Genomic DNA, 27,602 nt, shown 5'->3' on the forward strand with positions numbered 1-27,602 from the left:
CCCAGCAGCTCCGCAGCATGTGGGATCTTCCCGGACCGGGGCACGAACCCGTGTCCCCTGCATCGGCAGGCGGATTCTCAACCACTGCGCCACCAGGGAAGCCCTCTCTTTCTTTCTTTTCTGGTTTTATTTGAGCATTTTATCTCTTAGTCTGTCAGTTATACTAAAACTTTGTCTTTTAAGCAATTGCCCTAGAGTTTGCAATATACATCTTATACTAATCTAAGTCCACCTTCATATGATACTACAATGCTTCCTGTGTAGTTCATAAAATATTTCATAAAAGAATATTCTCAGTTCATCCCTCCTGTCCTTGATGGCATCACGGTCATTCATTTCTCTTTTCCATGTGCTATAATCACTCAATGCCTTGTTACTGTTATTAAATATTTATATTTTAGATTAATTAAGAATAAGAAAAATTAATGATTTTCTTTTACCTTTTCTTGTTCCGTCTCTGATATGCTTCCTTTCTTTATGTAGAACTGAGTTTCTGACCTGTATCATTTCCTTCTTCTTTTTTTTTTTTTTTTCTTTTTTTGCGGGGCGCGGGCCTCTCCCGGACGTGCAGGCTCAGTGGCCATGGCTCACAGGCCCAGCTGCTCCGCGGCATGTGGGATCTTCCCGTACTGGGGCAAGAACCCGTGTCCCCTGCATCGGCAGGCGGATTCTCAACCACTGCACCACCAGGGAAGCCCTCCTTCTTCTTGAAGAACCTCTTTTAACGTTTCTTCCAGAGAAGGTCTTCTGGCTATGAATTCCCTCAGTTTTTGTTTATCTGAGAAAGTCTTTATTCTTCCTTACTTAGAAAAGGATTTTTTACATCTAGTATTTTAGATTGGTCCTTTTCTTCAACACCTTAAAAATTTCACTCCATTCTTTTCTTACTTGCTTGGTTTCTGATGAGAAATTCTCTATAATTCTTATCCTTGTTGGTCTATAGATAGGGTATTCCCTCCCACCCCTTGGCTTCCACCCCCTACCTTTTCTCAAGATTTTCTCATTGTGTTTTGTTTTATGGAGTTTAAGTATATGATGCCTAGGTGTAGATGTTTTGGTATTTATCCTACTTGATGTTCTCTGATATTCCTGGATCTGTGGATGGTGTCTAATTAATTTTGACAATTTCTTGGCTATTATTACTTCAATATTTCTTAAGTTCTTAAGTTTTCTCTTCTCCTTCTGGTATTCCAGTTCCATGTGTCATATACATTCAGAATTGTCCCATAGTTCTTTGGTATTCTATTTTATTCATTCTTTTTTCTCTTTACATTTCAGTTTTGAAAGTTTCTATTATCTTATCTTAAAGCTGGCTGTTTCTTTTCTAGGTTGTGTCCAGTCTACTGATGAGCTCATCAATGGCCTTATATAGTATTTTTGATATCTAGCATTTCCTTTTTATTATTCATTAAAGTTTCCATCTCTTTGTGTATATTACCGACCGTTCATTCATGTTGTCTACCTTTTCCATTAGAATCTTTAAAATGTTAATTACATTTATTTTAAATTCCTGTTCTGATCATTCCAAAATCTGATTTGAATCTGATTCTAATGTTTGCTTTTTCTCTTGAAACTTCCTTTTAGTGTGCCTTTTAATTTTGTGTTGAAAACTAGACATGATGTATTGAGTAATAAGAACTCAAATAAATAGGCTTTTAGTGTGAGGTTTTATGTTAATTTGGCCAGGAGTTGGTCTGTGTTTAATGTTTGCTGAATCTTTAGATGGCAGAGCCATCAAATTCCTCTAATGTCCTTGTGTGTTTCCTCCCCTGTCTTTTTGGGCATCTCAAAGAACTCTTCCTTAGTTGGAGTTTGTGTCTTGCAGCTCTTTCAAATGTAATCTACTATTATACTGGAGCCCTATTGGTGTGTGTTAAAGTATGGAAGAGGGGAAACATTCTGTACTTTTATGATTAAGTCACAGCCTTGTGTTACTTAAGCATCTGTGTCCCTGGGCTGTGACGTTCATAGATATTTCTTAGCTTTTCTCATTTAGGTGAGACAGGATGACTAGAAGGGGCTGGAGTTGGAAAATGCCATTCTCTCATATGGTAGAAGACTGAGCTTTTTTCCTGGAGAGGATGCCATTTTACAGATAATGCTCTGGGCATATTTTACAATGGTTACTTTCTCTCTTCTCATGCCAGAGCCATGAGGGGATTTTTCTTGACTCTTCACCATGAGGATCTTGTGGGGTTCCTAGAGGTAAAACACATGAAAGTATGGGGGTATCCCAAAGATTGTGTCCCCCAGGAGTTTCTCATCCTCAAGCTAGCCTACCCTCAGCCTCCAGCAATTCATCAAAATTACCATTTAAATGTTTCTACTATTTACTGGCTCTAGTGGCTTTTGTTCCAGGTAAGCAGATTTTGTCTGTGACTCTCTGGATTCACCCATCACTCTGGATTTCAGGGTGGCAATTTGCCCTGCAAACTCAGCTCTCTGTTGTGCCCAAGAAAAGTCATGGATTTTCAGTTTGTCGAGCTTTTTTCTTATTGTAAGAACAGACGTGATGACTTCCAAGCTCTTTACATGTTTGAGCTGAAACTGAAAGTCCTAGAACTTCTTTTGTATGTTAATGTCTTTGGTTTTCTCATTTCTCCTCAGTTTTTAACCACATGGGTGTAGGTCAAAACTGGTACAAAATTGTCATATTAGGAGCAAAGATAAATATCATAATTTTTACATTAAATGGTATTGAGAAATGGATATATGAACCGATAGATGTTTGGGTTGGTAGATAGCTAGATTAATGAAAAGGTGTATGAGTCCTGGACAATTCATAGGTATTGCTGACTGAAGAATATTGGGATATATCGGTTTAGATGAGAAATTGGCAAACTTCCTTGAAAAGCCAGATAGAAAATATTTTAGGTTTTGCAGGTCAGACTGTCTCTGCTGCAGCTACTCAACTCTGCCATTATAGTGCAAAGGCAGCCATTGATAATACTTAAGTGAGTGTAACTATGTTTCAATAAAAGTTTATTTACAAATATAGGCTATGAGCTGGATTTGACCTGGGGGCCATAGTTTACCAACTCCTGGTCTAGATCAGTGAGAGTTAATTTTTATTCTGTAGCTCTGGTCTAGTACTGATTATCAAGAGATGCTGGCCATGTTTTATTTGCATATATTCTATTTTCAGATATTGAGCCATGTTGCGATGAATATTTTAATATATTAGTTAGAAGGGTTCTAAAAATTTTAAGGTTTAAGAGGCACCATAGGTCAAGGCTCAGTTTATGAGAGTGAAAACAATCTCACATTTTCCCTGAAAATGTGATTCATATTCATTCAGAATAATAATTAAAAAGTTCACAGTTAAGTGTGTAGTTTGTTGGTTTTAAATTGTCTATTTTTATTACTTTACATAATCAGTTAGGCATGACAGGTATTATGAAGGTGGTTGACAGAAGCATTGCCCAAGATCGATAGATGGTAGGGCCAGGACTACAAGCTAAAGGCAGTCTGACTTCTAGGGCAGAGCTCTTTCAACGTAATATATTGTATCACTCACGTCAACTGGAGGTGGAGTCAATAGATTGAATATTAGCTTTGTTCAGAGGCTAATTCTGGGATATTATTCTTAATAAGAAAAGTAGGATTATGTTCATTATTTCAAATAATTCTGTGCTGGGCATTATTTCAAAGCATTTGGGGAGGCAGAAATAGATTTATAAGTTACTAAAATAAATCAGACAAACAATTTTGCATAAAAATTATGAAAGAATTAAGTTGAAAGGGATATAGAGTGTTTAATTTAATGATCTAACTTTAGAGGCAAATAACTTGAGACCCAGAGAAGCTAAGTGACTTGGAGGCCAATGTAGTTTAAAAAAGAGCATGTAATATATGTAAATTAAGCCATCATGCTGTATGCCTTAAACTTGTACAGTGATGCATGTCAACTATTTCTTAATAAAACTGGAAAAAAGAGCATAGTACTGGAAGTTCATAATAGTAGTAAGCTAGAGCCACATTGGGAAACTCAGTTGTTAAATTTTCAGGAATTTTTGTGAGCCGGTTATTGAATATATTCATGATTAAAAATATATAAAAACTCATAAATTATATTAAAAACAAAGATTTATATGATCAAAGTGCATCACTTACTGATTATTTTACTGTATATTTCTGTTGTCTATGCTCTTGAGGTTATTTATATCTAGTGTATCTGTATGGTGGAAGTGCTGTGTAGTGGTGTCCTACCCAACTCTGTTCAGTGAACTGACATTGATAGCTTTAAAATGACCACAGGGGGGAGTATTTACACTACAGCAATTGGCAGATGCTGCAAATAACACTCTCTCATCCCTTCCCCACCGCTGCCATGCCTCAAGCTGGTTCATTAATATTTACCAGCATATCATTGGCCATGACTTCTGTGTTATATACTTGTCTGTTTATGTGCCTGGCTTTGCGGCAAGACTGTGAGTTCCTTGAGGTTGGAATTTATATCCCTGGTACCCAGCACAATGCTTGGCATATAGTTGGCAGACAAATTTTTGTAGACTGAATGGGTGGACTTAATATTCATTCAGTCCTCGATTCAAATCCTGGCTCCATGTGACTTTGTGTTTATTAGTAAAATGAGGATAATAATACCAGTCTTGCATGATTTTTGTGAGGATTAATGAAAAGATCCAGATATCTGTCTGGTACATAGTAGGTGTAAAAAAGTAGTCAACATTTATGATTATAACTTAAGAAGGAGGAGACATAAATGCCATTAGGGTCCAGACTTAAATATGTAGAGAGCTTTGTATTAAGTATTTGACCACAAATTGGATGAGAATCAAGAATGTGGCAGTGTTATTTTTGTGAGTGTACATACTTCTTCTCCTTCCCACACAAAATAATGGGATATATTAAAAGGAATATGATATATAAGAGGCAGGAAGCAATCCCTCTGTTGTATTTGGCTTTGTTCAGGCTCTTATTACAGTATCATGTCCAGTTTTACATTGCTCATTTTAAAGAGGATGTCAAAAAACTATATGTAGCAAGTCCTGGGAAGAACCAACAACTATGATTAAAGGGATAGAAAATAGGTCCTTTGAGGCAAGTTTAAGGAATTGAGTTTGTTTATTCTGGAAAGGAGATGGTAAAGGAGTTACTTAACTATCTTCAAGTACATGAAGGGTTATTATAAGGAGGACACTCTCATGTTGTTCTCCAAATGCACAGAGGACCGAAAGAGGAAATCGACTTGTTTCATTTAAAGAAAATTGTGTTAAACACTGAAATTGACTGTCAGGGGATGTCATGGAATCTCCATTTTTGAAAATATTTAAAAAGAGCAGCAGCAGATGGTTATTTATTGAAAGGTTTAAATGTTTGACCTCATGAAAGTGACAGGCAGAACTGTAGACCTTGAAGCTTTTTTCACCTCTATGATATGATTTTCTTATATTTTATTGAAACTTACCAAGCATATCCCAGATATCTCATTGGAAAACCACTTACCGTTTGATAAAATTATTCTTTAGCTTGCATTGTATCTTAATTGCTGGATTTATCTTGAATGAAGACATTCAGTATTATCTGTCTGCTAATACCTAAATTGAAGTCAGATACAAACAGTCCACGTTTGTACTTTTTATACTCTGTTCAACATATCTATTACTTAACAGTGTTCAGTATTAATATTTTTTAAAGTAGTATATTATAAATATTCTGTAACTCTTTTGCGACAGGGAATCCTCTTGGTATATGATATTACAAATTATCAAAGCTTTGAGAATTTAGAAGATTGGTATTCTGTGGTGAAGAAAGTGAGTGAGGAGTCTGAGACTCAGCCACTGGTTGCCTTGGTGGGCAATAAAAGTAAGTTATTAATGTTTATTTATATATAGTAAACTTTATTTGTCTATCCTGTAGTTTTTATTCCTAAAAAAAATTGATGTTTGCAAACACAAATAGATACTGTTTTCCTGGAGTGAGCAAGTTGAGGAGAAAATTCCTAAAGATGTGTACAGTCTTTTCAATAAGTTTGATGCTTGATCTGTCATAACTGCTCTGCTGCTTTGGCCAATTCCTTCTTAAGGTAAGTTCTGTTCTGCTGTGTGTGTGTGTTTTGGCTTCCTGTTGTCTAAGGAGGCAGTGTGGACTATTAAGAACAGCAACACAGCTGCAGATTTTATGATATTACACTGCAGCTTCAGCTCTGCCCCAGAGATTTTGAGAGATACATTTCATTAAATGATACTCTGTTCTAGGGAAGGAAGCAGTGTCTGCATGGAATTTTGTGTGCATTGTTCCTTGCTCTCATCGCTCATAAACTTCCTTTTCTAAATTTTTGAGGTTTGTTCTTAAATATAGATTTTTTTTTTTTGAGAAAGTATATTGGGAGAGGAGTGGTGCTTGGTAAAAATGATGGATAAGTAATTTTTGAGATCTATCTCTTGGGCTATGATATACAGCATATAAAAATTATAAGACTGAATTCAGTACAGGATTATTATTTGGTTCATAGTCCTGCCATGCATTTACCCTGGTAAAGGGGACCTTAATAAGAGTTTTCAAATATATAAGATATGATATTACCTAATCTTCTGCAACTTATTTGAGGTCAGAAAAAGAGAAAATGAATTTAAATTATACCATGGAGGATTCAGGTCAGGAACTGTTTCCTGACTATAAGCTTTGTTAAATCAATACCCAAGTATACTACCAAGAGAATTATCTTCTCCAAAAGTCTTTAAAAATACAGTGCATTTTTTTTGGTCTATAATTGTTTAGGAAATAGTACTTCCTGAAGGACCAACCATGATTTCTTCATTATATGGTTTTGCACACTTAGATGAACATTTAATAAATCCAAGCCTTACTTCAAAACCATTACAAAACAGGTGTGGATATCATTTCTCTGAAGAGTTAAAAATATAAATTTTATAATACTTTCTAGAAAACAGTATCATATCACAAAATGGATGGCTTGGGTAAAAGAAACACTTTTTTTTTAAAGCTTTAGTTAAATTTTGCTCATCTATTTTTTAGATCTAATTGAGTGAATCAGATGCTTTTCAATTCATTGAAATCCCCCTTTACAAATCATAAGTTTTGATGAGCTTAGGTTCTGTTTCTGAGTGCAGCTTTTCATTTTAGGAGATCATTTGTTAGTCATTCGTCATGTCACCAAAGCATTGGTTTATATTATAGTTAAATTTGTGCTTTATTGGAGGTTTCCCGTCACCTTTTGGGAAATTATAGAGTAAGGGAGTGATGGGGGTTGGGATTTGTTTTCATTTCTTTCAGGATATAATCTAACTACATCTGGAGTAATGGTGTAGTGGTGCACAATTACATACATTATGTTATGTGTTTATGCTATCCTGTGAGGCCTCCGCCATTGGTCACTGTCTAAGACAGGATGTCAGACTAGTTGGGCTATTGGACTGTGCTGGTGATGCCATTCCTGGGTTTCAAAAACAAACATTTATATAATTATATGAATTTATGCAAAAAACTGTTACAGTGTTTGAGATTTAATTGCATGAAAGTCAAAAGAATTTTTTCACTTTTGGTTTAGCTCTAACCCCTTTCTTGTATTTATAATACTCTCTTACAGAATGCGATCATATAATAGAGTATGCAGTCACACAGAATGTTACATGTGTAAAATTAAGTGATTAGAGATGAACATTTTCCTGAATATTATTTACTGCTATCTGTCACCCGCCCAGTTTCATATGATCAGTATGATCATGTAGTGAATGATCTTACAATTTGTGTTTACAAGTTGATGTTACCTTATAGTAGTATGCACTCATTTTCTTTTTTGGGGATATAATTAGATTAAAAAGCAAAGACTTTTTTTTTGAGCAACACCAAACTAATTAAAGAGATTTTATTAAGAGTTTCTATATCAAGGGCCTCATGAAACACTGGAACGTTTTCCAAGTCAAGGAAGCAGCTTCCAGATTCAGAGAATGTTCCAGATGGCAAGGCTTTCACAGTTGTTTCATCTGACTTTTTTCATTCATCAGATGTTATATGTGTTCAATCTGTTGTTTCTTTTTATTCCTCTTTTTCTGCTTTCTCTTGAGTTAATTGATCACTTATTATTATATTTGATTTCACCTATTAACTTGTACATATTATATATTTAGTTGTTTCCTTAAGATGTTCACTATACATCCTCAATCAGTCTACCTTCAAATAATAGTATATCTCTTCGTGTGTAGTATAAGGAACTTAAACATTAGTGTTTAATTCCCTCCTGCCCCAATCCTTTCTGTTATTATTGTCAGATATACTTTTACATATTCTATAAATAATTTTTTTTTTTTTTTTTTTTTGTGGTACGCGGGCCTCTCACTGTTGTGGCCTCTCCCGTTGCGGAGCACAGGCTCCGGACGCACAGGCTCAGTGGCCATGGCTCACGGGCCCAGCCGCTCCGCGGCATGTGGGATCTTCCCGGACCGGGGCACGAACCCGTGTCCCCTGCACTGGCAGGCGGATTCTCAACCACTGCACCACCAGGGAAGCCCTCTATAAATAATTTTTGCTTTAAACAGTCATGTAGCTTTTAAGAGCAATTAAAAATAAAAAAGGTACATTTTATTTTACATTTACTTATTACATTGCCAGCACTCTTTATTTATCTGTTTAGATCCAAGAGTCTGTTTGATAGCAGATTCTGTTTGAAGAACTTCCTTTAACATTTCTTTTAGAGTAGATCTATTGACAATGAATTTCCTCAATTAAAAGCAAAGACTTTAGGTACTGGTTAAAGGCAAAGCAAAAGAATCATGATGGGAAGACGGTTGAAGCTGAATTATGATCATTATCTACACAGTCATTGTCTGCCTAAATGTGCTTTTAAAAATTTGTTATTCTGTCCTATTCTTTGCTTGAATAGAAAGCATATGTTGAAAAGAAGTATGTGTAGGCTATGAAAATATTGGCAGCAGTAGCCAACTTTTAGCCAAAGTTTAGCAAAAAGATGGGATACAGAGAAAATTTCCATACAAAGAGTGTGTGTGTGTGAATTTGTTCCATAGTAAGAGCTTATAATTAGTAAGTTATAAAATCATGTGCTTTTTATTAAAATATGGTAAACTCTCAGAAATTTGGGCTGAGGATTGAGAATAGTTTTAGGTAAAGATGAATTACAGGTTTATTTTTGTAAAAATTGCATTTTATTATAGTTTAACTAGTGTAGGTTAATGATATAGCCAGCAGAGGAAGGGACTTGCTTTAATGAAATAGAATTGATAATTAGTAAGTTAATTATTTCAGTATATAATACTTAAAAGTATATAATATATTTGACCCTTGAACAACACAGGGGTTAGGGGCATAGTTCCTTCCTGCAGGCAAAAATCCACGTTTAACTTATAGTCAGCCCTCTGTAAACTCTGTTCCTCCTTATTCATGGTTCTGCATCCACGGATTGAACCAACTTCGGATCATGTAGTACTGTAGTATTTACTATTGAAAAAAAAATCTGCATGTAAGTGGACCTGCACAGTTCAAACCAGTGTTGTTCAAGGGTCAACTGTACTTACAACAAAATTAATTTATTTTATTTTATATTCAATTCTAAGAGGTTATAAAACAGTAGTGTTATTTCTTTGTACTGTTTAAGATTTTAAATGAAGTATTGAGTCGTGGTTAAGATCAGAGGGTTTTAAGTTTAGACAGACTTTGCTTACAAGCCCAGTTTCTTCACTTATCAGCAGTGTAACATCAGACAAGTTACTTTATGTCTTTAAGTCTCAATTTCTTCATCTGGAAATAAGGATAATGGTTTCTGTCTGATAAAGTTGGTTTAAGGATTAAGTGAGCTATTACATAAAAACACTTAGAACACATTTCCTGTACAATGTAAGTGCTCAATAACTATTAGTTATTATTATTAATCAAAATAGCCTTTTAAAAGCATGGACTGGAGCTTCAGTTAGAAAGATCACAAGTTACAAATTAGTACAGCTGACATAGATATTTTACAAAAGTAGCCTGAAGAAAATGGTTCCTAGAGAATTCCTTTGTCACCATCTTATTCCTTGTTTTTTACCATAATAGTTCTCATGCTGTGTGTTGGGTAGGACAATTCATTTAGAAAACATTCTCGAGTGCCAGCTATGTGTGTTCAGCTAGCCATTGTTAATTTGTGCAAAGGTTGAATCACGGAGAGTGCTTAAGGAGTGATTGGGACCTGCTAATCTGGGTCTTAATTTTATTCTTTTTCTCTACCATCTTCAAGTTTTCTAGGAATTTGACTTTCTTTTGCTTTGTCTGGTTGTTGGGATTAATAAGTAAAATTATGTTCAAATTTCCATGGAAGGCCCTACTTTTCCCTAGTGAGGTAAAAAAATATTCCTGGTAGTAGCTTTCAAAATGGGAAAGAGGGAGGACTTCCCTGGTGGCGCAGTGGTTAAGAATCCACCTGCCAATGCAGGGGACACGGGTTCGAGCCCTGGTCCGGGAAGATCCCACATGCCGCGGAGCAACTAAGCCCGTGTGCCACAACTACTGAGCCTGCACTCTAGAGCCTGTGAGCCACAACTACTGAGCCCGTGTGCCACGGCTACTGAAGCCTGTGCACCCAGAGCCCATGCTCCACAACAAAGAGAAGCCACCGCAATGAGAAGCCTGCACACCACAACGAAGAGTAGCCCCTGCTCACCGCATCTAGAGAAAGCCTGTGCGCAGCAACAAAGACCCAGTGCAGCCAAAAAAATAAAAATAAATAAATAAATTTTATTTTTTTAAAAAATGGGAAAGGGGTAAGTCATCTACTTATTCTGTGTGTTTTGTGGAAGTTACATTGGAGTTTGATGATGTCTGCAGCTCCAAGTACAGTGCGTTGTCTGATCGGCTATGAATATAGCCACATAAGCACCTGGAAACAATTATATTACCATCTGAGGCAACTTCTGCACCAGGCTTAATACCTGATTCCCTGGCCTTGAAGGTCTTGCTCTCCCAGCATTGGGGCACTCTCACTTGATCAGAGCCTGCACTGCAGAACCTAGGGATTTTCAATATGTGACCACTTATTACAGGCTTATTACAAGTGGACCTGACCATGGCCCAACACACAATCATCAACTTTCATGTGAACTATGGCACTAGCTTCCTAACTCTTCCTCCTGCTCTTAGCTTTGATCTCCTAAATCCAGTTCCCAAATGGCAAATCATACTGTATGACTTCTCTCCTTAAAACCCTCTAGTGCTTTCTCATCACACTAGAATGAAATCCACACTCCTCATCCAATTTCGTCAAGCACAGGGTTATCTGGCTTCTACCTACATCTCAGATCTCATTTTCTACTAAATGCTCCTTTGTCCACTATATGTGTAAGGCACATTTGTCTTGGCTGGCTCCATTTTGTCATTTGGATCTCATCTTAAATGTCATCTCCTCAGAGTTGCCTTCTTTGACCATTCAAGTCTAAACGAGTCATCAAGTCCCTTTTTGTGAGGACGTTCTGTTTCAGTTATTTGCATAGTCTCATTGTCATCTGATATCATTTCTTGTTTGTTTCTTGTCTAAGCTCTGAAAGCTAGGGACCTTATCACTTAGAACAGTGTCTGAATGAATGAATACCAAATGAATGAATAAAAGCCTTTTCAGGAAGACTGTTGAAATTAAAAGTGTATATGGCCTGGGATATGTTATTCAGGGAAAATGGTTTTCTTAATAAAGAAAAATACATAGTAGGTAACAGGGAACTTATTAGATGGCCTTCAGGCCCAACTGGCCTAGTGAATTATACTCTGGTGAATAATGTCAGAGTTTCTTAAGAAACACATTGAAGTTATATTATGCTGGATCATGTTAGAGATAAAATGTCATAGGTTTTATATCATGACTTTAGGTTAAATAAATCTAAAAAAATTAAGAATTTTGCTTCATTTTCTTGTGACTTTTTTTTTTTTTTTTTTTTTTTTTTTTTCGGTACGCGGGCCTCTCACCGTTGTGGCCTCTCCCGTTGCGGGGCACAGGCTCTGGATGCGCAGGCTCAGCGGCCATGACTCACGGGCCCAGCCGCACCGCGGCACGTGGGATCTTCCCGGACCGGGGCACGAACCCGCGTCCCCTGCATCGGCAGGCGGACTCTCAACCACTGCGCCACCAGGGAAGCCCTTTCTGGTGACTTTTACATACTGGTAGAAACTTACACTTTCAACTTTTTATTTACAAATTTTAAATTTTTGTGTTTAATTTAAAAATCAGAGTCTGCACTCAAATACACTTTTAGTTTTTCTTTTAGTGTTTCAGGGAAAGTTCAAATTAAAATGAAATGAACACTCAGGAATATTAATTTTTTAAAGATTAATTTTATATTCAATCCATGTTTTACAACCACATGGCATTTTAATTTGTCATTTTCTTATTTTCTATCTTTAAGCTGTTATGTTTTCCTACTATCTGATCCATCACCTAGTTTCTCCCCTGACTAGCTAACATTCTCAGTTGGATAGATTGTAAACAGAAATTAACAGGGTTGCATAGGAGCTGCCCCCTTCCTGATTTATAGCTTCTTAGTTAGTGGAGGGGTGGTGGTTATCAGTAACTTGTATTGGGAGTAGGAATTATCATGCTCCAGTATAGAGTGGATGGATGAATGATTTCTACTCTTAAAGATATTAAACAGATCCTTTCCCAAATAAAGACTAATAACTCAGATTTTTAAACAATCTTCATGACAGATGAGGGCATAGAGAAGAGTGCATCAACACTAATTAACAATGTTGAGTGTATATTCTTCTTAACAGTGATTGATTGTTCTTGGAGTACTATCTCTGCCCAGGAAGTGATGTTTTACACTGTGAGGTCCAAAGGTTACATTTTAATGTACCCTGTAAGTTGTGTTCCCTGAACTCCATGGAAATGTATTAGTAAAACAAGTAGATTTTAAGTTGAAAATTTTACTGATGCTCTCAGTAAAGTTATCACAAGGCTTTTAAAGACTATTCTTTATTCTTAGTAATAGATGAGTATAAGAGATGGCTTTATGTCCAGCTTTAAGAACTTTATGGGAATTTACATGAAAGTACTTGCCTATACTGCTACTCCTTTGAGTTTTCAAAAATTCTTATTGTATCTGGAGAGTGGAAATGTGAAACTATGAAGTAAGTTAACATTTACTTTGATTCCTGTTTTGAAGGATTCGTATCAACTTCTGTAAAATTTATCATCTACAATATTTTAACAAAGTGAACAAGTGAGTCATTATTACCAGTTTGTTTAAAAGAGTTTACAATTTATAAAGCATAAACAAAAACTCTTTTGAGGATTTGAAAAGTTCATTCTGTTTATACAGTCTAAATTATAACATTCTGCCCCTTACCCATTTACTTTAATATGGTTCTTTTTGTTCTGGTGATAGTAATCCCAAAAGTATCAGATCCAAGTGTCTTTTTCAGATGGACCTAATGTTTCTGTTGCTTCATTTTTTTTTTCTTTTTTCTTTTTCCTCTCTTTACATGTAAATTTGTCATATAGAGCTATGATTATTTATTTATATACTGGAGGATGCTGGTAGCATCTTATTCTGATACTGATAGCATCAGTGTTCTGTATACTGAGTGAGAGAGTATTTTGATACATACACTTACAGCTGTTCTCTTATGTGGTATTTCACACTCCTACTGTACTTTAAGAACACTTTGATAGTATTTCAAGTTTAATTGGTTGAGTAGTTTTATCAAATTAAACGCATAAGCTTGGATTCACACTGGTGTTGTGACTGATATATTGGGGAAGAAAATGTCAAATAAGTGCTTTTTCATAATACTAATCAGAAACCATTTTTCACCTGACAGTTGTTGCAGTGATGTTATTATGTCATTTCATAGTTACTTTTTTTTGGTTGGCCTACTTTAAACCATTTTGGCAGTATTACAGTTTACTTAGCTTGAGAAGTTTAAGGATTTTGTGGTTTTGTTTTGTTTGTTTTGGGGGAATTGTGTAAGCATTTTGGTCATAGCAATCTGTTTATATGATTTCTGTCTGTCTTTCATTGTCATGATAGAGAAAGTTTATTAAATGCTAAAGAAAGCATAATCCACCTGTTGTTTCTTTTATGATGACTCTCTGATTTTAAACTTTAGAAGAAATTAATTATTAAATATTAAATTAATATTAAATAAAATATTTAAAAAGAATACAGCTATAAAAACTTTGTGAAAAGATTTGAGATTTTTATTAATGTAATTTAAGCCCCTTTAATGGTTTATTTTACTTTATATTTGCTGTGATTATTTAATAACTCCAATATAGATTAAAAGAACACTAGAGTGGGGATCAGAAAACTTTGTCCTGCTACTGTTATTTTATCTAGCTACATTACCTTGGCAATTTATTTAATCACTTAAGATGATCCTCATGTATAAAATGAGGGGATGGTACTAGGCAATCATGAGCACCTTCTATTCCTAAAATATGATGACCCAAACTATGTTTAGATGTAAGTCTGATTAATTGAACATATTTGTTGCCATACAATTTTAAGAGAGTTTAACTTTTCATGTGATTGAAATCCTGTCTTCTTATCTTTGCAGAGATGATTTCTTCGGCTCATTTTATCATTCAGTTATTAGATTATTAAGTATCCATTTTCTATATACATGAATAGGTACATATACCTAATAACGATAAATACAACCAAGATTTATTGAATTCTTAGTATTTGCTAGGCACACCCTGGAAATATGACCAACTTTCAAGTGCTTTTTGGGGCTCTAAAAGTAGCATTTCTTTTTTTCTTTGAAGTATAGTTGATTTACAATATTATGTTAGTTTAGGGTAAACAACATCATGATTCAATATTTTTATAGATTATACTCCATTTCAAGTTATAAAGTATTGGCTATATTCCCTGTGCTGTACAATATATCCTTGTAGCTTATTTCTTTTATACATAGTAGTTTGTACCTCTTAAGCCCCTACCCTATCTTGCCCCTCTTCCCTTCCCTCTCTCTACTGGTAATGACTAGTTTGATCTCTATAATGTTCTGAAAAAGTCACCTTTTTTAGAGCAGAGTTTTTTATTTTATTTTTTTACCGTTTGGAGTTATGTAGGTGTTCTGTAACTAAAGCTCCATGAAGGCAGAGACTTTTTACATTGTTCACTGCGGTGTTTCTAGTATCAAGCTCAGTCCCTGGCACACAGAAAATGCTCAATAAGTACTTGTTATGAATGACTAGAAAATTATTAATTCTCTACCTTAGTAAAAGATGAAACTGTGGAAATTTTGAGATGATAAAGAGAAAATAATACTGTTTTTTTTCCCTAGCTTTTGTAAAACTCTGAGGCTAGGTTTTTCATCTGGAAGAGGCATATAATAACAGCCTCACCTGGTGCTTATGAGTTACTACTACATAAGATCATGTAAAATGCCTCTTACTTTACACACATAGTTCTTTTGAAAACTAAACTCTTAGCCCTCATCGCTTAATTTTCATTCAAAATTTTAATTTTAAAAAGTTGAGAAGTGGTATTTTCCCTTATGCATATTTATTTTATAGTGTGTTCTAGCACCTTAATATCTTTAGTATAGAGACAGTATAGAGTAGTAGTCAAGGACACAGACTTCTAAGTAAGACCACTTAGGTTCAGATATGGGCTCACTTATTTAAATGTGTGACCATGGTAAGGTACTCACCCTCTTTGTGCCTTAGTTTTGTCATCTGTAAAATGGAAATAACAGTAGCACCTACCTTATAAGGAGGTCGTTATAAAAATTAAATATATATAAAGCTCCTAAAACCATGCCTGGTATATATATAGTTGCTATATGTGTTCGTTGTTATTATTGTATTTCCCACTCTTTCTCCAAATCCTCTCTCCTAGTTATGGGTAATGGGAGGAGGTATTGCTAAGTCTCGTATTTTTTTAATTGAAGGATTTAAAAATCAAAAACATGAAAAATTTTGTGAAATGTCTTTGAAATACATAAAAAATGATTAAAATTTTGGTTATAATTATTGTTTGGAAGCCACCCTTCACTTAACTTGTATTTTAGGAGTACATTTTTCTGAAAACATATTTAAATTCAGTTAATGGAGGAGATATAATTTTGATATTCAATCTGAATGGTGAAAGCTGGTGTACAGTTGCCATGAACTTTTATCTCAAGTTTATTTTGCTTTGTAGACATGTGTCTAATAAAAAAAAAAGATGCTGCATAAACCATAGTTGGAGTTTGAATGTACTTCTGTTTTTGGTTGAGGTATAAATGTTATTTCTGGCTGTGTCCTTCATACTTAGCTCTTCTTACAACAAATGGAAAGGCCTTAATTGTGCCTAAGGGAATAGTTAATCCACAGTGGACATATGGTGGACAAAAGCTGAGTCTAGTATATGAAATAAAATTATAAATGGTAAAGATTTGAATGCTTACAAAGTCTGGCAGCTATAAAAGATAGTGTATTGTCTGAGATTAGCAAATTTTCTCTGAAGCATGATAGTAATAATTCTTTTCTTGGTATGTTTTTGTTGTATATTTATATGTAAATTCGACTGAAAGACATACTCTCAACTTATGTATAAAGCATATTTGTCTTTTTTTAAATTGTTCATTAAGGTTTGTGATGTGACTTTGACGTCAATAATAAAGGCTGATGATATCACATTTTTGGAAAGTTACTGCTCTTTTGATTGGGGGCAGTTAATTAGCATTAACCCAGAACAGCTCTTGGGCTTTATGGATTTGAGCATTATATGTGGTTGCACTGCTCCAGCAAAAGGTTAAGTATTAATGGAGAATGGTCACAGCCCTTTTACTTAAAGAAAACATGTTACTTGTAAGTTTTCTTTTGATTTTACTTTTACAGTTACATTGAATGTCTTCATTCATTTAGCCATCCATAAAGCAAATATTGTTGCACATGCGGTGGATAATAAGTCTTTTTGGGACTACTTGTGTGGCATGTCACAGATCATTAACTGCAAGTAACCACCTGACTTGAGGGAAGCCTGGAAGCATCATTATAGTGAAATAAGCTTTTATTTAGGTATCACTGCAGCACATTGATTTATTGAAATGTCACCAATTGCTACTGTGAAAATATATTCTCATTATCATTCAGGGAATGGTAAAGATTAACCACTGTATGCTGTAAAAGATATATATTGCTAACAGTGGAAAAAATAAGAATAAATATTATGGTCTATATTTTTCTAATAATTAAAGAATTAATTAGATGATTAATTAGGCTAAATTAGGTAATTCTTGTAGGATGTTTTGAAATCTATGTGTGATTCTATACCTGTGTTAAAGGCATGTTCTCATTTCTTTCTAATTTGAAATACCTTAAAATTAAGCAGCGTAGAAAGATAATGGCAAACTTAATAGAACTATTGTATTTAAGACAGTCAATCCATAAAGGAAAAAGTTCTTTCTGTGAGCACATGGCTGCTTCCTAGGCACATATATCGTGAATCCAGCCTTCAGGAAACTTGTCTTTTTGTGGAAGTAAGATTAACATAATGGACAAAAAGTACAAAAGAAAAACAATGTATAGTTTAGCACTACTGTATCAATGAGAGGGAAAGGATCAAGAGGAATGTAGACCTCAAACTGAGTCTTTGCAAAACTGGTAGGGTTTGGATACATCTTGTTATAGGTAAGTCTTGAGCCAACTCAAGGGTATCTCTGCATTTGGAATTTAATGTTGGCTTTAAAAAATTTTTTTAAATTTATTTTTTATTGGAATATATTTGATGTACATTGTTGTGTTCGTTTCAGGTGTATAGCAAAGTGAATCAGTTTTACATATATACACTTTTTTTAAGATTCTTTTCCCATATAGGTCATTACAGGGATTGAGTAGAGTTCCCTGTGCTATACAGTAGGTCTTTATTAGTTATCTATTTTATATATAGTAGTGAGTATATGTCAATCCCAATCTCCCAATTTATCCCTACCCTCCTTTCCCCCCTGGTAACTGTAGGTTTGTTTTTTGCATCTGTGACTCTATTTCTGTTTTGTAAATAAGTTCATTTGTACCATTTTTTTTGGATTCCACATATAAGTGATATCATATGATATTTGTCTTTCTCTGTCTGACTTCACTCAGTATGACAATCTCTAGGTCCATCTGTGTTGCTGCAAATGGCATTATTTTGCTCTTTTTTTATGGCTGAGTAATATTCCATAGTATATATGTACCACATATTTATCCATTCCTCTTGACGATGGACATGTAAGTTGCTTCCATGTCTTGGCTATTGTAAATAGTGCTGCAGTGAACATTGGGGTGCATGTATCTTTTCAAATTATGGTTTTCTCGAGATATATGCCCAGGAGTGGGATTGCTAGATCATATGGTAGTTCTATTTTTAGTTTTTAAGGAACTTCCATACTGTTCTCCATAGTGGCTGTACCAATTTACAATCCCACCAACAGTATAGGAGGGTTCCCTTTTCTCCACACCATCTCCAGCATTTGTTGTTTAGATTTTTTGATGATGCATTTCTCTAATAATTAGTGATATTGAGCATCTTTTCATGTGCTTTTAGGCCAACTGTTTGTCTTTTTTGGAGACCTCCTAGAGTAATGAAAATAAACACAAAAATAAACGGGACCTAATTAAACTTAAAAGCGTTTGCACAGTAAAGGAAATCATAAACAAAATAAAAAGACAACCCACAGAATGAGAGGAAATATTTGCAAACGAAGTGACCAAGAAGGGATTAATCTCCAAAAAGAGCTCATGCAGTTCAGTATCAAAAAACAAACAACCCAATCAGAAAATGGGCAGAAGGAGCAATCCCACTACTGGGCATATACCCTGAGAAAACCATAACTCAAAAAGAGTCCTGTACCGACCTGGAGTCTGTCATACAGAGTGAAGTAAGTCAGAAAGAGAAAAACAAATACCGTATGTTAACACATATATATATGGAATCTAAAAAAATGGTACTGATGAACCTGGTGGCAGGGTAGGAATAGAGACGCAGACATAGAGAACAGATTTGAGGACATGCGGTAAAGGGGAAGCTGGGACGAAGTGAGAGAGCAGCACTGACATATAGACACTACCAAATGTAAAATGGATGGCTAGTGAGAAGTTGCTGTGTAGCACAGGGAGGTCAGCTCAATGCTTTGTGATGACCTAGAGGGGTGGGATGCGGAGGGTGGGAGGGAGGCTCAAGAGGGAGGGGATATGGGGATATATGTATACATGTAGCTGATTCACTTTGTTGTACAGCAGAAACTAACACAACATTGTAATGCAATTATACTCCAATAAAGATGTAAAAAGAAAAAAAAGAAAATGGGCAGATCTAAATGTTGGCTTTTCTCCAAAAAAAAAAAAAAAAAAACTCCCAAGAACTCATTTTAGAGTTTCTTAAAATATGAGTTCCACTTCCATATTTTGGTGTTTGTTTCCATGCTAGGAGGATCTAAATAACAAAAAAATATTAGAGCTTGTATTAGTTTGCCATTTTTTGCTTTGCATTTTTTGTTTTTTGCCAATAACAAAGTACCTCAAACTGGGTGGTTTAAACAACAGAAATTTATTTTCTGACAATTCTAGAGGCTAAAAGTCTGAGATCAAGGTGTCTGCAGGGTTGGTTTGTAGATGGCTGTCTTCTCCCTTTATCTTCACATGGTCTTTCCTTCATGCATGTCTGTGTACGAATCTCCTCTTTTAAGGATTGCAGTCATGCTGGATTAGGGCCCATCCATATGACCTCCATTTTACCTTAATTACTTCTTTAAAGGCCCTATATTGAAATAAAGTCACATTCTGAGGGTCTGGGGGATTAGAACTTCAACGTATGAATTTGAGGGAGGGAAGGGTTGACATAGTTCAGCCCAAAGCAGAGCCATTATGGTTTAATATGTTAGAAGTAAATCTCAAAGAATCATAGAAGTTGAAGCTAGAATAATACAGAAATCTTCTGATTTTATTATTTTATTTACTAATGAGGAAACCAAAATAAGAGCTCTTTTGAAAACGTTACGAAAATCAATGAACGTTAAATTTGTAGACCACCTTTGAATATTTAATATATGAAATTGTGGATTAGTCAGGTTATTTGAATAACTTTTTGTTTGTTATCAGAATCAAATGCACATACTATGCAAATTATTGGAAGAATGCTTCTAAAAGCAAATGGTGCCCTCCTCCTTTTTGTTCTGTTCTGGTACTTCTAAAATTAAAATGGAAGCCAAAGGAAGGGAAAGTGAGTTGATTTACAGAAATAGAATATCACATATGACTTTTAGAACCACGTAGGCATACGTTGAAGATACTGTGGGTTCAGGTCCAGACTACCGTAGTAAAGCGAATATTATAACAAAGTGAGTCACACAAATTTTTTGGTTTCCCAGGGCATATAAATGTTATTTTTACACTATATTGTAGTCTGTTAAGTGTGCAATAGCATTATGTCTAAAAAAACAACGTACATACCTTAATTAAAAATACTTTATTGCTAAAAAAAAACACTAATCATCATCTGAGCCTTTAGCAAGTTGTCGTCTTTTTGCTGGTGTAGGGCCTTGCCTCACTGTTGATGGCTGCTAAATGATCAGGGTGGTAGTTGCCGAAGGTTGGGCTGGCTGTGGCAATTTCTTAAAATAAGACAATGAAGTTTGCCTCATTGATTGATTCTTCCCTTCACAAACGCTTTCTCTTCTGCATGCAATGCTGTTTGATAGCATTTTACCCACAGTAGAACTTCTTTCCTCAGACATAAAAAAGAATGAAATACTGTTATTTGCAGCAATGTGGATGGACCTAGGTAATATTATGTTTAGTGAAATAAGCCTGACAGAGAAAGACAAATACTATATGATATCACTTATATATGGAATGTAAAAAATAACACAAAGGAATATATATGTATACATGAAACAGAATCACAGATACAGAAAACTTGTGGTTACCGAAGAGGAGAGGGAAGGGAGGAGGGACAAATTAGAAGTATGGAATCAACAGATACAAAATACTATATATAAAATAGATAAGCAATAAGGATTTACTGTATAGCACAGGGAATTATACCAGTTATCTTGTAATAACCTATAATGGGATATAATCTGCAAAAATACTGAATTACTATGCTGTAAACCTAAAACTAACACAATATTATAAATCAACTATACTTCAATAAAAAATCAACAACAAAACATACTCACCTGACAAAGAAAAAAAAATTGGAGTCAATCCCCTTAAACCCTGCCGCTGCTTTATCAACTCAGTTTATGTAATATTCTAAATCCTTTGTTGTCATTTCAACAGTCTTCACATCATCTTTACCAGAAGTTGATTACCTCTCAAGCAACCACTTTTTTTAGTTATCTTTAAAAAGCAACTCCTCATTCATTAAAATTTTATCATAAGATTAACAGCCCAGTTCCCCTGCATCGGCAGGCGGTCGCGCAACCACTGCGCCACCAGGGAAGCCCCAGGCTCCACTTCTAATTCTAGTTCTGTTGCTGTTTCTGCTACATCTGCAGTTACTTCCTCCAATGAAGTTTTAAACCCTTCAAAGTCATCCAAGAGGGTTGGAATTAACTTCCATACTTCTGTTAATGTTGATATTTTGACTTCTTCCCAAGAATCACTAATGTTATTTAATGGCATCTAGAATGATGAATCATTCCAGAATGTTTTCAATTACTTTGCCCTGATCCATCAGAGTAATCACTATCTTTGGCAATTATAGCCTTACAAAATGTATTTCTTAGATAATAAGACTTGAAAGTTAAAATTACTCCTTGATCTATGGACTATGGAAAGGATGTTGTATCAGCAGGCATGAAAACATTAATCTCATTGTGCATCTCCATCAGAGCTCTTCGGTGACCAGGTGCATTGTCAGTGAGCAATAATATTTTGAAAGGAATCCTTTCTTTCTGAGCAGTAGGTCTCAACTGTGGGCTTAAAATATTCAGTAAACCATGTTATAAATAGATGTACTGTCATCTAGACTTTGTTGTTCCATCTAGGAGCACAGGCAGAGAAGATATAGCATAATTCTTAAGAGCCCTAGGATTTTCAGAATGGTAAATGAGCATTGGCTTCAACTTAAAGTCATGAGCTGCATTAGCCCCTAACAAGAGAGTCAACCTGTCCTTTGAAGGCAGGCATTGCCTTCTCTCCAGTTGTGAAAGTCCTAGATGGCATCTTCTTCCAATATAAGGCTGTTTTATCTACATTGAAAATCTGATGTTTAGTGTAGCCACCTTCATCAGTTAACTTAGCTAGATCTTCTGGATAACTTGCGGCAGCTTTTCTATGAGCACTTGCTGCTTCACCTTCCACTTTTATGTTATGTAGATGGCTTCTTTCCCTAGACCTCATTAATCAACTTCTGTTAGCTGCAAACTTTTCTTCTGCAGCTTCCTTACCTCTCTAAGCCTTCGTTAGTTAAAGAGAGTGCTTTGCTTTGGATTAGGCTTTGACTTATGGGAATGTTTTGGCTGGATCATCTTCTATCCAGACCACTAAAACTTTCTCCGTGTCAAGAAAAAGTTTGCAAATGATGCAACCAACAAGGGCTTAATTTCCAAAATACACAAATAGCTCCTACAATTCAATAACAATGAAACAACCCAATCAAAAAATGGACAGAAGACCTAAATAGACATTTTTCCAAAGAGGGCATACAGATGGCCAATATGCACATGAAAAGATGCTCATCATTGCTAATTACTAGAGAAATGCAAATCAAAACTACAATGAGGTACATATAAACAAAGGAATATTACTCAGCCAGAAAAAAGAATGAAATGATGCCATTTGCAGCAACATGGATGGACCTAGAGATTATAATAAGTGAAGTAAGAGAAAGATAAATATGATATCACTTATATATGGAATCTAAAAAAAATGATACAAATGAACTTATTTAGAAAACAGAAATAGACTCACAGACTTAGGTAACAAACTTATGGTTACCAAAGAAGAAAGGTGGGGGGGAGTGATAAATTAGGAGTTTGGGGTTAACATATACACACTACTATATATAAAATAGGTAAACAACAAGGACATACTGTATAGCACAGGGAACTCTGCTCAATATTCTGTAATAACCTAAATGGGAAAAGAATCTGAAAAAGAATAGATGCCTGTATGTGTATAACTGAATCACTTTGCTGTACACCGGAGGCTAACACAACACTGTAAATCAACTGTACTCCAATATAAAATAAAAATTTTAGAAAGTAGTAGAAAAGTTATTTAAAAAAAACTATAATGAGTTACCACCTCTCAGCAGTTAGAATGACCATCATTGAAAAGTCTACAAATAATAAATGCTGGAGAGGGTGTGGAGAAAAGGGAACCCTCTTACACTGTTGGTGGGAATGTAAATTGATACAGCCACTATGGAGAACAGTATGGAGCTTCCTTAAAAAACTAACAACAGAACTACCAGATGACCCAGCAATCCCACTACTGGGTATATACCTAGACAAAACTATAGTTTGAAAAGATACATGCACCGCTATGTTCATAGCAGCACTGTTTACAGTAGCCAAGACATGGAAACAGTCTAAATGTCCATCGACAGATGAATGGATAAAGAAGATGTGGTGCATATATACAATGGAATATTACTCAACCATTAAAAAGAATGAAATAACACTGTTTGCAGCAACATGGATGGACCTAGAGATTATCATACTAACTGAAGTAAGTCAGAAAGAGAAAGACAAATACCATATGATATCACTTATATGTGGAATCTAAAATATGGCACAGATGAACATATCTGTGAAGCAAAAACAGACTTACAGATATGGAGAACAGACTTGTGGTTGCCAAGGAGGAGAGGGGTTGGGGGAGGGAAGGACGGGGAGTTTGGGATTAACAGATGCAAACTATTATATATAGGATAGATAAACCATAAGCTCCTACTGTATAGCACAGGGAACCACATTCAATATCCTATGATAAACCATAATGGAAAAGAATATGAAAGAGTATATATATATATATATATATATATATATATATATATATACTGTATAGCACAGGGAACCACATTCAATATCCTATGATAAACCATAATGGAAAAGAATATGAAAGAGTATATATATATATATATATATATATATATGTATATATAAAACTGAGTCACTTTGCTGTACAGCAGAAATTAAACACAGCATTGTAAATCAACTATAATAAAAACTTTTCTCCATATCAACAGTAAGGCAGTTTTGCTTTCTTATCATTTGTGTGTTCACTGGAGTAGCACTTTTAATTTCCTTTAAGAACTTTTCCTTTGCATTCACAACTTGGCTGTTTGGCACAAGAGGCCTAGCTTTTGGCCTATCTCAGCTGTTGACATGCCTTCCTCACTAAGCTTAATCATTCTAGATTTTCATTTAAAGTGAGAGACATGTGACTCTTTCTTTCACTTGAACACTTAGAGATCATTGTAGGGTTACTAATTGGCCTAATTTGAATATTGTTGTGTCTCAGGGAATAGGGAGGCATGAAGAGAGAAAGAGAGACGGTGGAATGGCGAGTCGATGGAGCAGTTAGAACACACACAGTATTTATCGATTAAGTTTGCAGTCTTATATGGGTTCAGTTTGTGATGCCACCAAACAATTATAACAGTAACATCAAAGGTCGCTGGTGATATATCATCTTAACAAATATAATAATGGAAAAGTTTGAAACATCATGAAAATTGCCAAAATGTGACACAAAAACACAGAGTGAGCAAAGGCTTTTGGAAAAATGGTACCAATAGACTTGATCAATGCAGTGTCGCCACAAACCTTCAATTTTTGAAAATGCAATACCTGCAAAGCACAATAAAGTGAAATGCAATGAAATGAGGTATGTCTGTATCTAACATTCAAGTGAACTCTCTTTTTTTACTGAACGTGCTAGGCGTAATTCCAGAAGATGGTCTATTTTATCTCTTTTTGAACTGATGGTTTCCTGTTGACTTTTTTCAAATTTAAAAAATATGATGCATATGGAAATATAAACTTTAAAATTTTTGGAAGATGTTGAGGAACAAATGAACTATCCAAGAGTCTGTTGGACACATATAAAAAGTAACTGAGTTTTAGTAAGAAGCTCTACCTAGTATTGTTATAATCTATCATATAGTCTCCATAAAATCAAAGATTTGTTATTGATAGTTTTTCAAGTGGATCATCAGAGAGAAAATTTTCAGGTGCAACAAGGCAGTCATGACGCACTTGATGTGATCAGTTGGGCTCTGTATTATAAATATTATAAAAACAAATAATAGTGTGATAAATATATATGATTGCAGCTTATATTCTGATATGCTTTCTAAAGAGCGAGGAATGGGTGGAGATATAGTTAGTGCTTTGGGAATTGTATACATGTAATTGTGTTTGAGGGCATTATTCATTGTGTATCATATTGGAGCAAAATTTAGGGATTAAGAGAGGGTTTAGGAGTTTTGTATGCATGATCTAAAGTTTTATTGACTTTATTAATTCAGAGTGGTGAAATAGGAACAAAACACTTTCTGTCACCTCAAGAGACTATTGACCATATTATACTTAAAAAATGTTGTCATAGTTACGGGATGCTATAGTTATGGGATTTTTAAAGAAAATTTAGATATAATTCACCTACCGTAAGATTCACTATTTTAAAGTATACAGTTTTTAATATATTCACTGGGTTGTGCAGCCATCACCACTATCTGATTCTAGAATGTTTTCTTTACCCCCAAAAGAAACCTTGTACCCATTAGCAGTCACTGTTGCCCTTTCTCCTTCTTCCCTCCATTTCCCTTCCCTAACTTCTGGCGAGGTGCTAATCTACTTTCTGTTCCTATGGGTTTGCTTATTCTAGACATTTCATAATAAATGGAATCATGAAATTTGTGACCTTTTGTGTTTGGATTCTTTCACTTATAATAATGTTTTCAAGGTTCATTTATGTTATAACATGTATCAGTACTTCATTTATTTTTATGGCTAAATAATATTCCATTGTATGGATATAACTTACCACATTTTGTTTATCCATTCATCAGTTGATGGCCATTTGGGTTGTTTTCCAGTTTTTGGCTATTATGAATAATGCTTTTACGAACATTTATGTGTAAGTTTTCGCGTGGACATAGGTTTTTATTTCTCTTGGGAAGATACCTAGGAATGGAATTGCTGTGTCATATGGTAACTTACTTTTTGAGGAACTACCAAGTTGTTTTCCACAGCAGTTGCACCATTTCACATTTCTACCAGCGATGTATGAGGGCTGCAGTTTCTCTAGATCCTCACCAGCACTTGTTATTTTACCTTTTTAAAAAAAAAATTATAGCCATCCTAGTGTGTGTAAAGTGATATCTCATTGTGATTTTGATCTTCATTTCCCTAACAATCATGTTGAGTATCTTTTCAGGTTCTTAATGTCTATTTGTGTATCTTCTTTGGAGAAATACATATTCAAATCATTTGCCTGTTTTTAAGTTTTGTTGTCTTTAATTGTTGTGTTGTGTTCTTTAGAGGATATTATACCCTGATCAGATATACAATTTATAAATATTTTATTTGATTCTGCAGGTTGGCTTTTCATTTTCTTAGTTAGGTCATTTGATACTCAAAAGTTTTTTACTTTGATGAAATCCAATTTATTTTTTTTCTTTGGTTGATTATGCTTTAGGTGTTATATCTAAGAAACTATTGCCTTATCCAAGGTCATGAAGTTTCAATTCAATTTAATTTTATTTTATTTTTGGCTGCATTGAGTCTTCATTGCCGCATGTGGGCTTTCTCTAGTTGCAGAGAACAGGGGCTACTCTTTTTTTTTTAAACATCTTTATTGGAGTATAATTGCTTTACAATGGTGTGTTAGTTTCTGCTTTATAACAGAGTGAATCGGTTACACATATACATATGTCCCCATATCTCTTCCCTCTTGCATCTGCCTCCCTCCCACTCTCCCTATCCCACCCCTCTAGGTGGTCACAAAGCACAGAGCTGATCTCCCTGTGCTATGCGGCTGCTTCCCACTAGCTATCTATTTTACATTTGGTAGTGTATATATGTCCATGCCACTCTCTCACTTTATCCCAGCTTACCCTTCTCTTTGTTGTGGTGTGCGTGCTTCTCATTGCAGTGGCTTCTCGTTGCAGAGCACAGGCTCTAGGCGTGCAGGCTTCAGTAGTTGTGGCACGCGGGCTCAGTAGTTGTGGTGCACAGGCATAGTTGCTCTGTGGCATGTGAGATATTCCCAGACCAGGGATTGAACCCATGTCCCCTGCATTGGCAGGTGGATTCTTAACCACTGCACCACCAGGGAAGTCCCAAGGTCATGAAGATTTATACCTATGTATTTTTAAAAGAGTTTTATGGTTTTAGCTCTTAAGTTTAGGTTTTCAATTCATTTTGAGTAAATTTTTTAAAAATATATTTATTTATTCATTTGGCTGCGCCGGGTCTCAGTTGTGACACGCAGAATCTTTGTTGCCGCATGTGGGATCTTTGCTGCGGCATGTGAGCTCTTAGTTGTGGCATGTATGATCTAGTTCCCTGACCAGGGCTGGAACCTGGGACCCCTGTATTGGGAGTGCAGCATCTTAGCCACTGGACCACTAGGGAAGTCCCTTGAGTAAATTTTTAAATGGTGTGAGTAGGAGTCCAAATTCATTTTGCATATGGATATCCTGTTGTCTCAG

General features: G+C 35.2%; 1 protein-coding gene across 2 annotated transcripts in view; it reads left to right on the forward strand.

Moving 5' to 3' along the window:
• The window catches only part of RAB28 (RAB28, member RAS oncogene family), a 99,833-nt gene that overhangs the window by 16,373 nt on the left and 55,858 nt on the right, over positions 1–27,602 (forward strand). For both annotated transcript variants that reach the window (XM_007100998.2, XM_028492131.2), the window contains exon 4: positions 5,697–5,826. In XM_007100998.2, the coding sequence (XP_007101060.1) occupies positions 5,697–5,826 (130 nt within the window). The remainder of the gene's footprint in view (positions 1–5,696; positions 5,827–27,602) is intronic.

This window comes from Physeter macrocephalus, chromosome 7 (assembly GCF_002837175.3).
Source record: "Physeter macrocephalus isolate SW-GA chromosome 7, ASM283717v5, whole genome shotgun sequence".
Lineage (NCBI taxonomy): Eukaryota > Metazoa > Chordata > Mammalia > Artiodactyla > Physeteridae > Physeter > Physeter macrocephalus.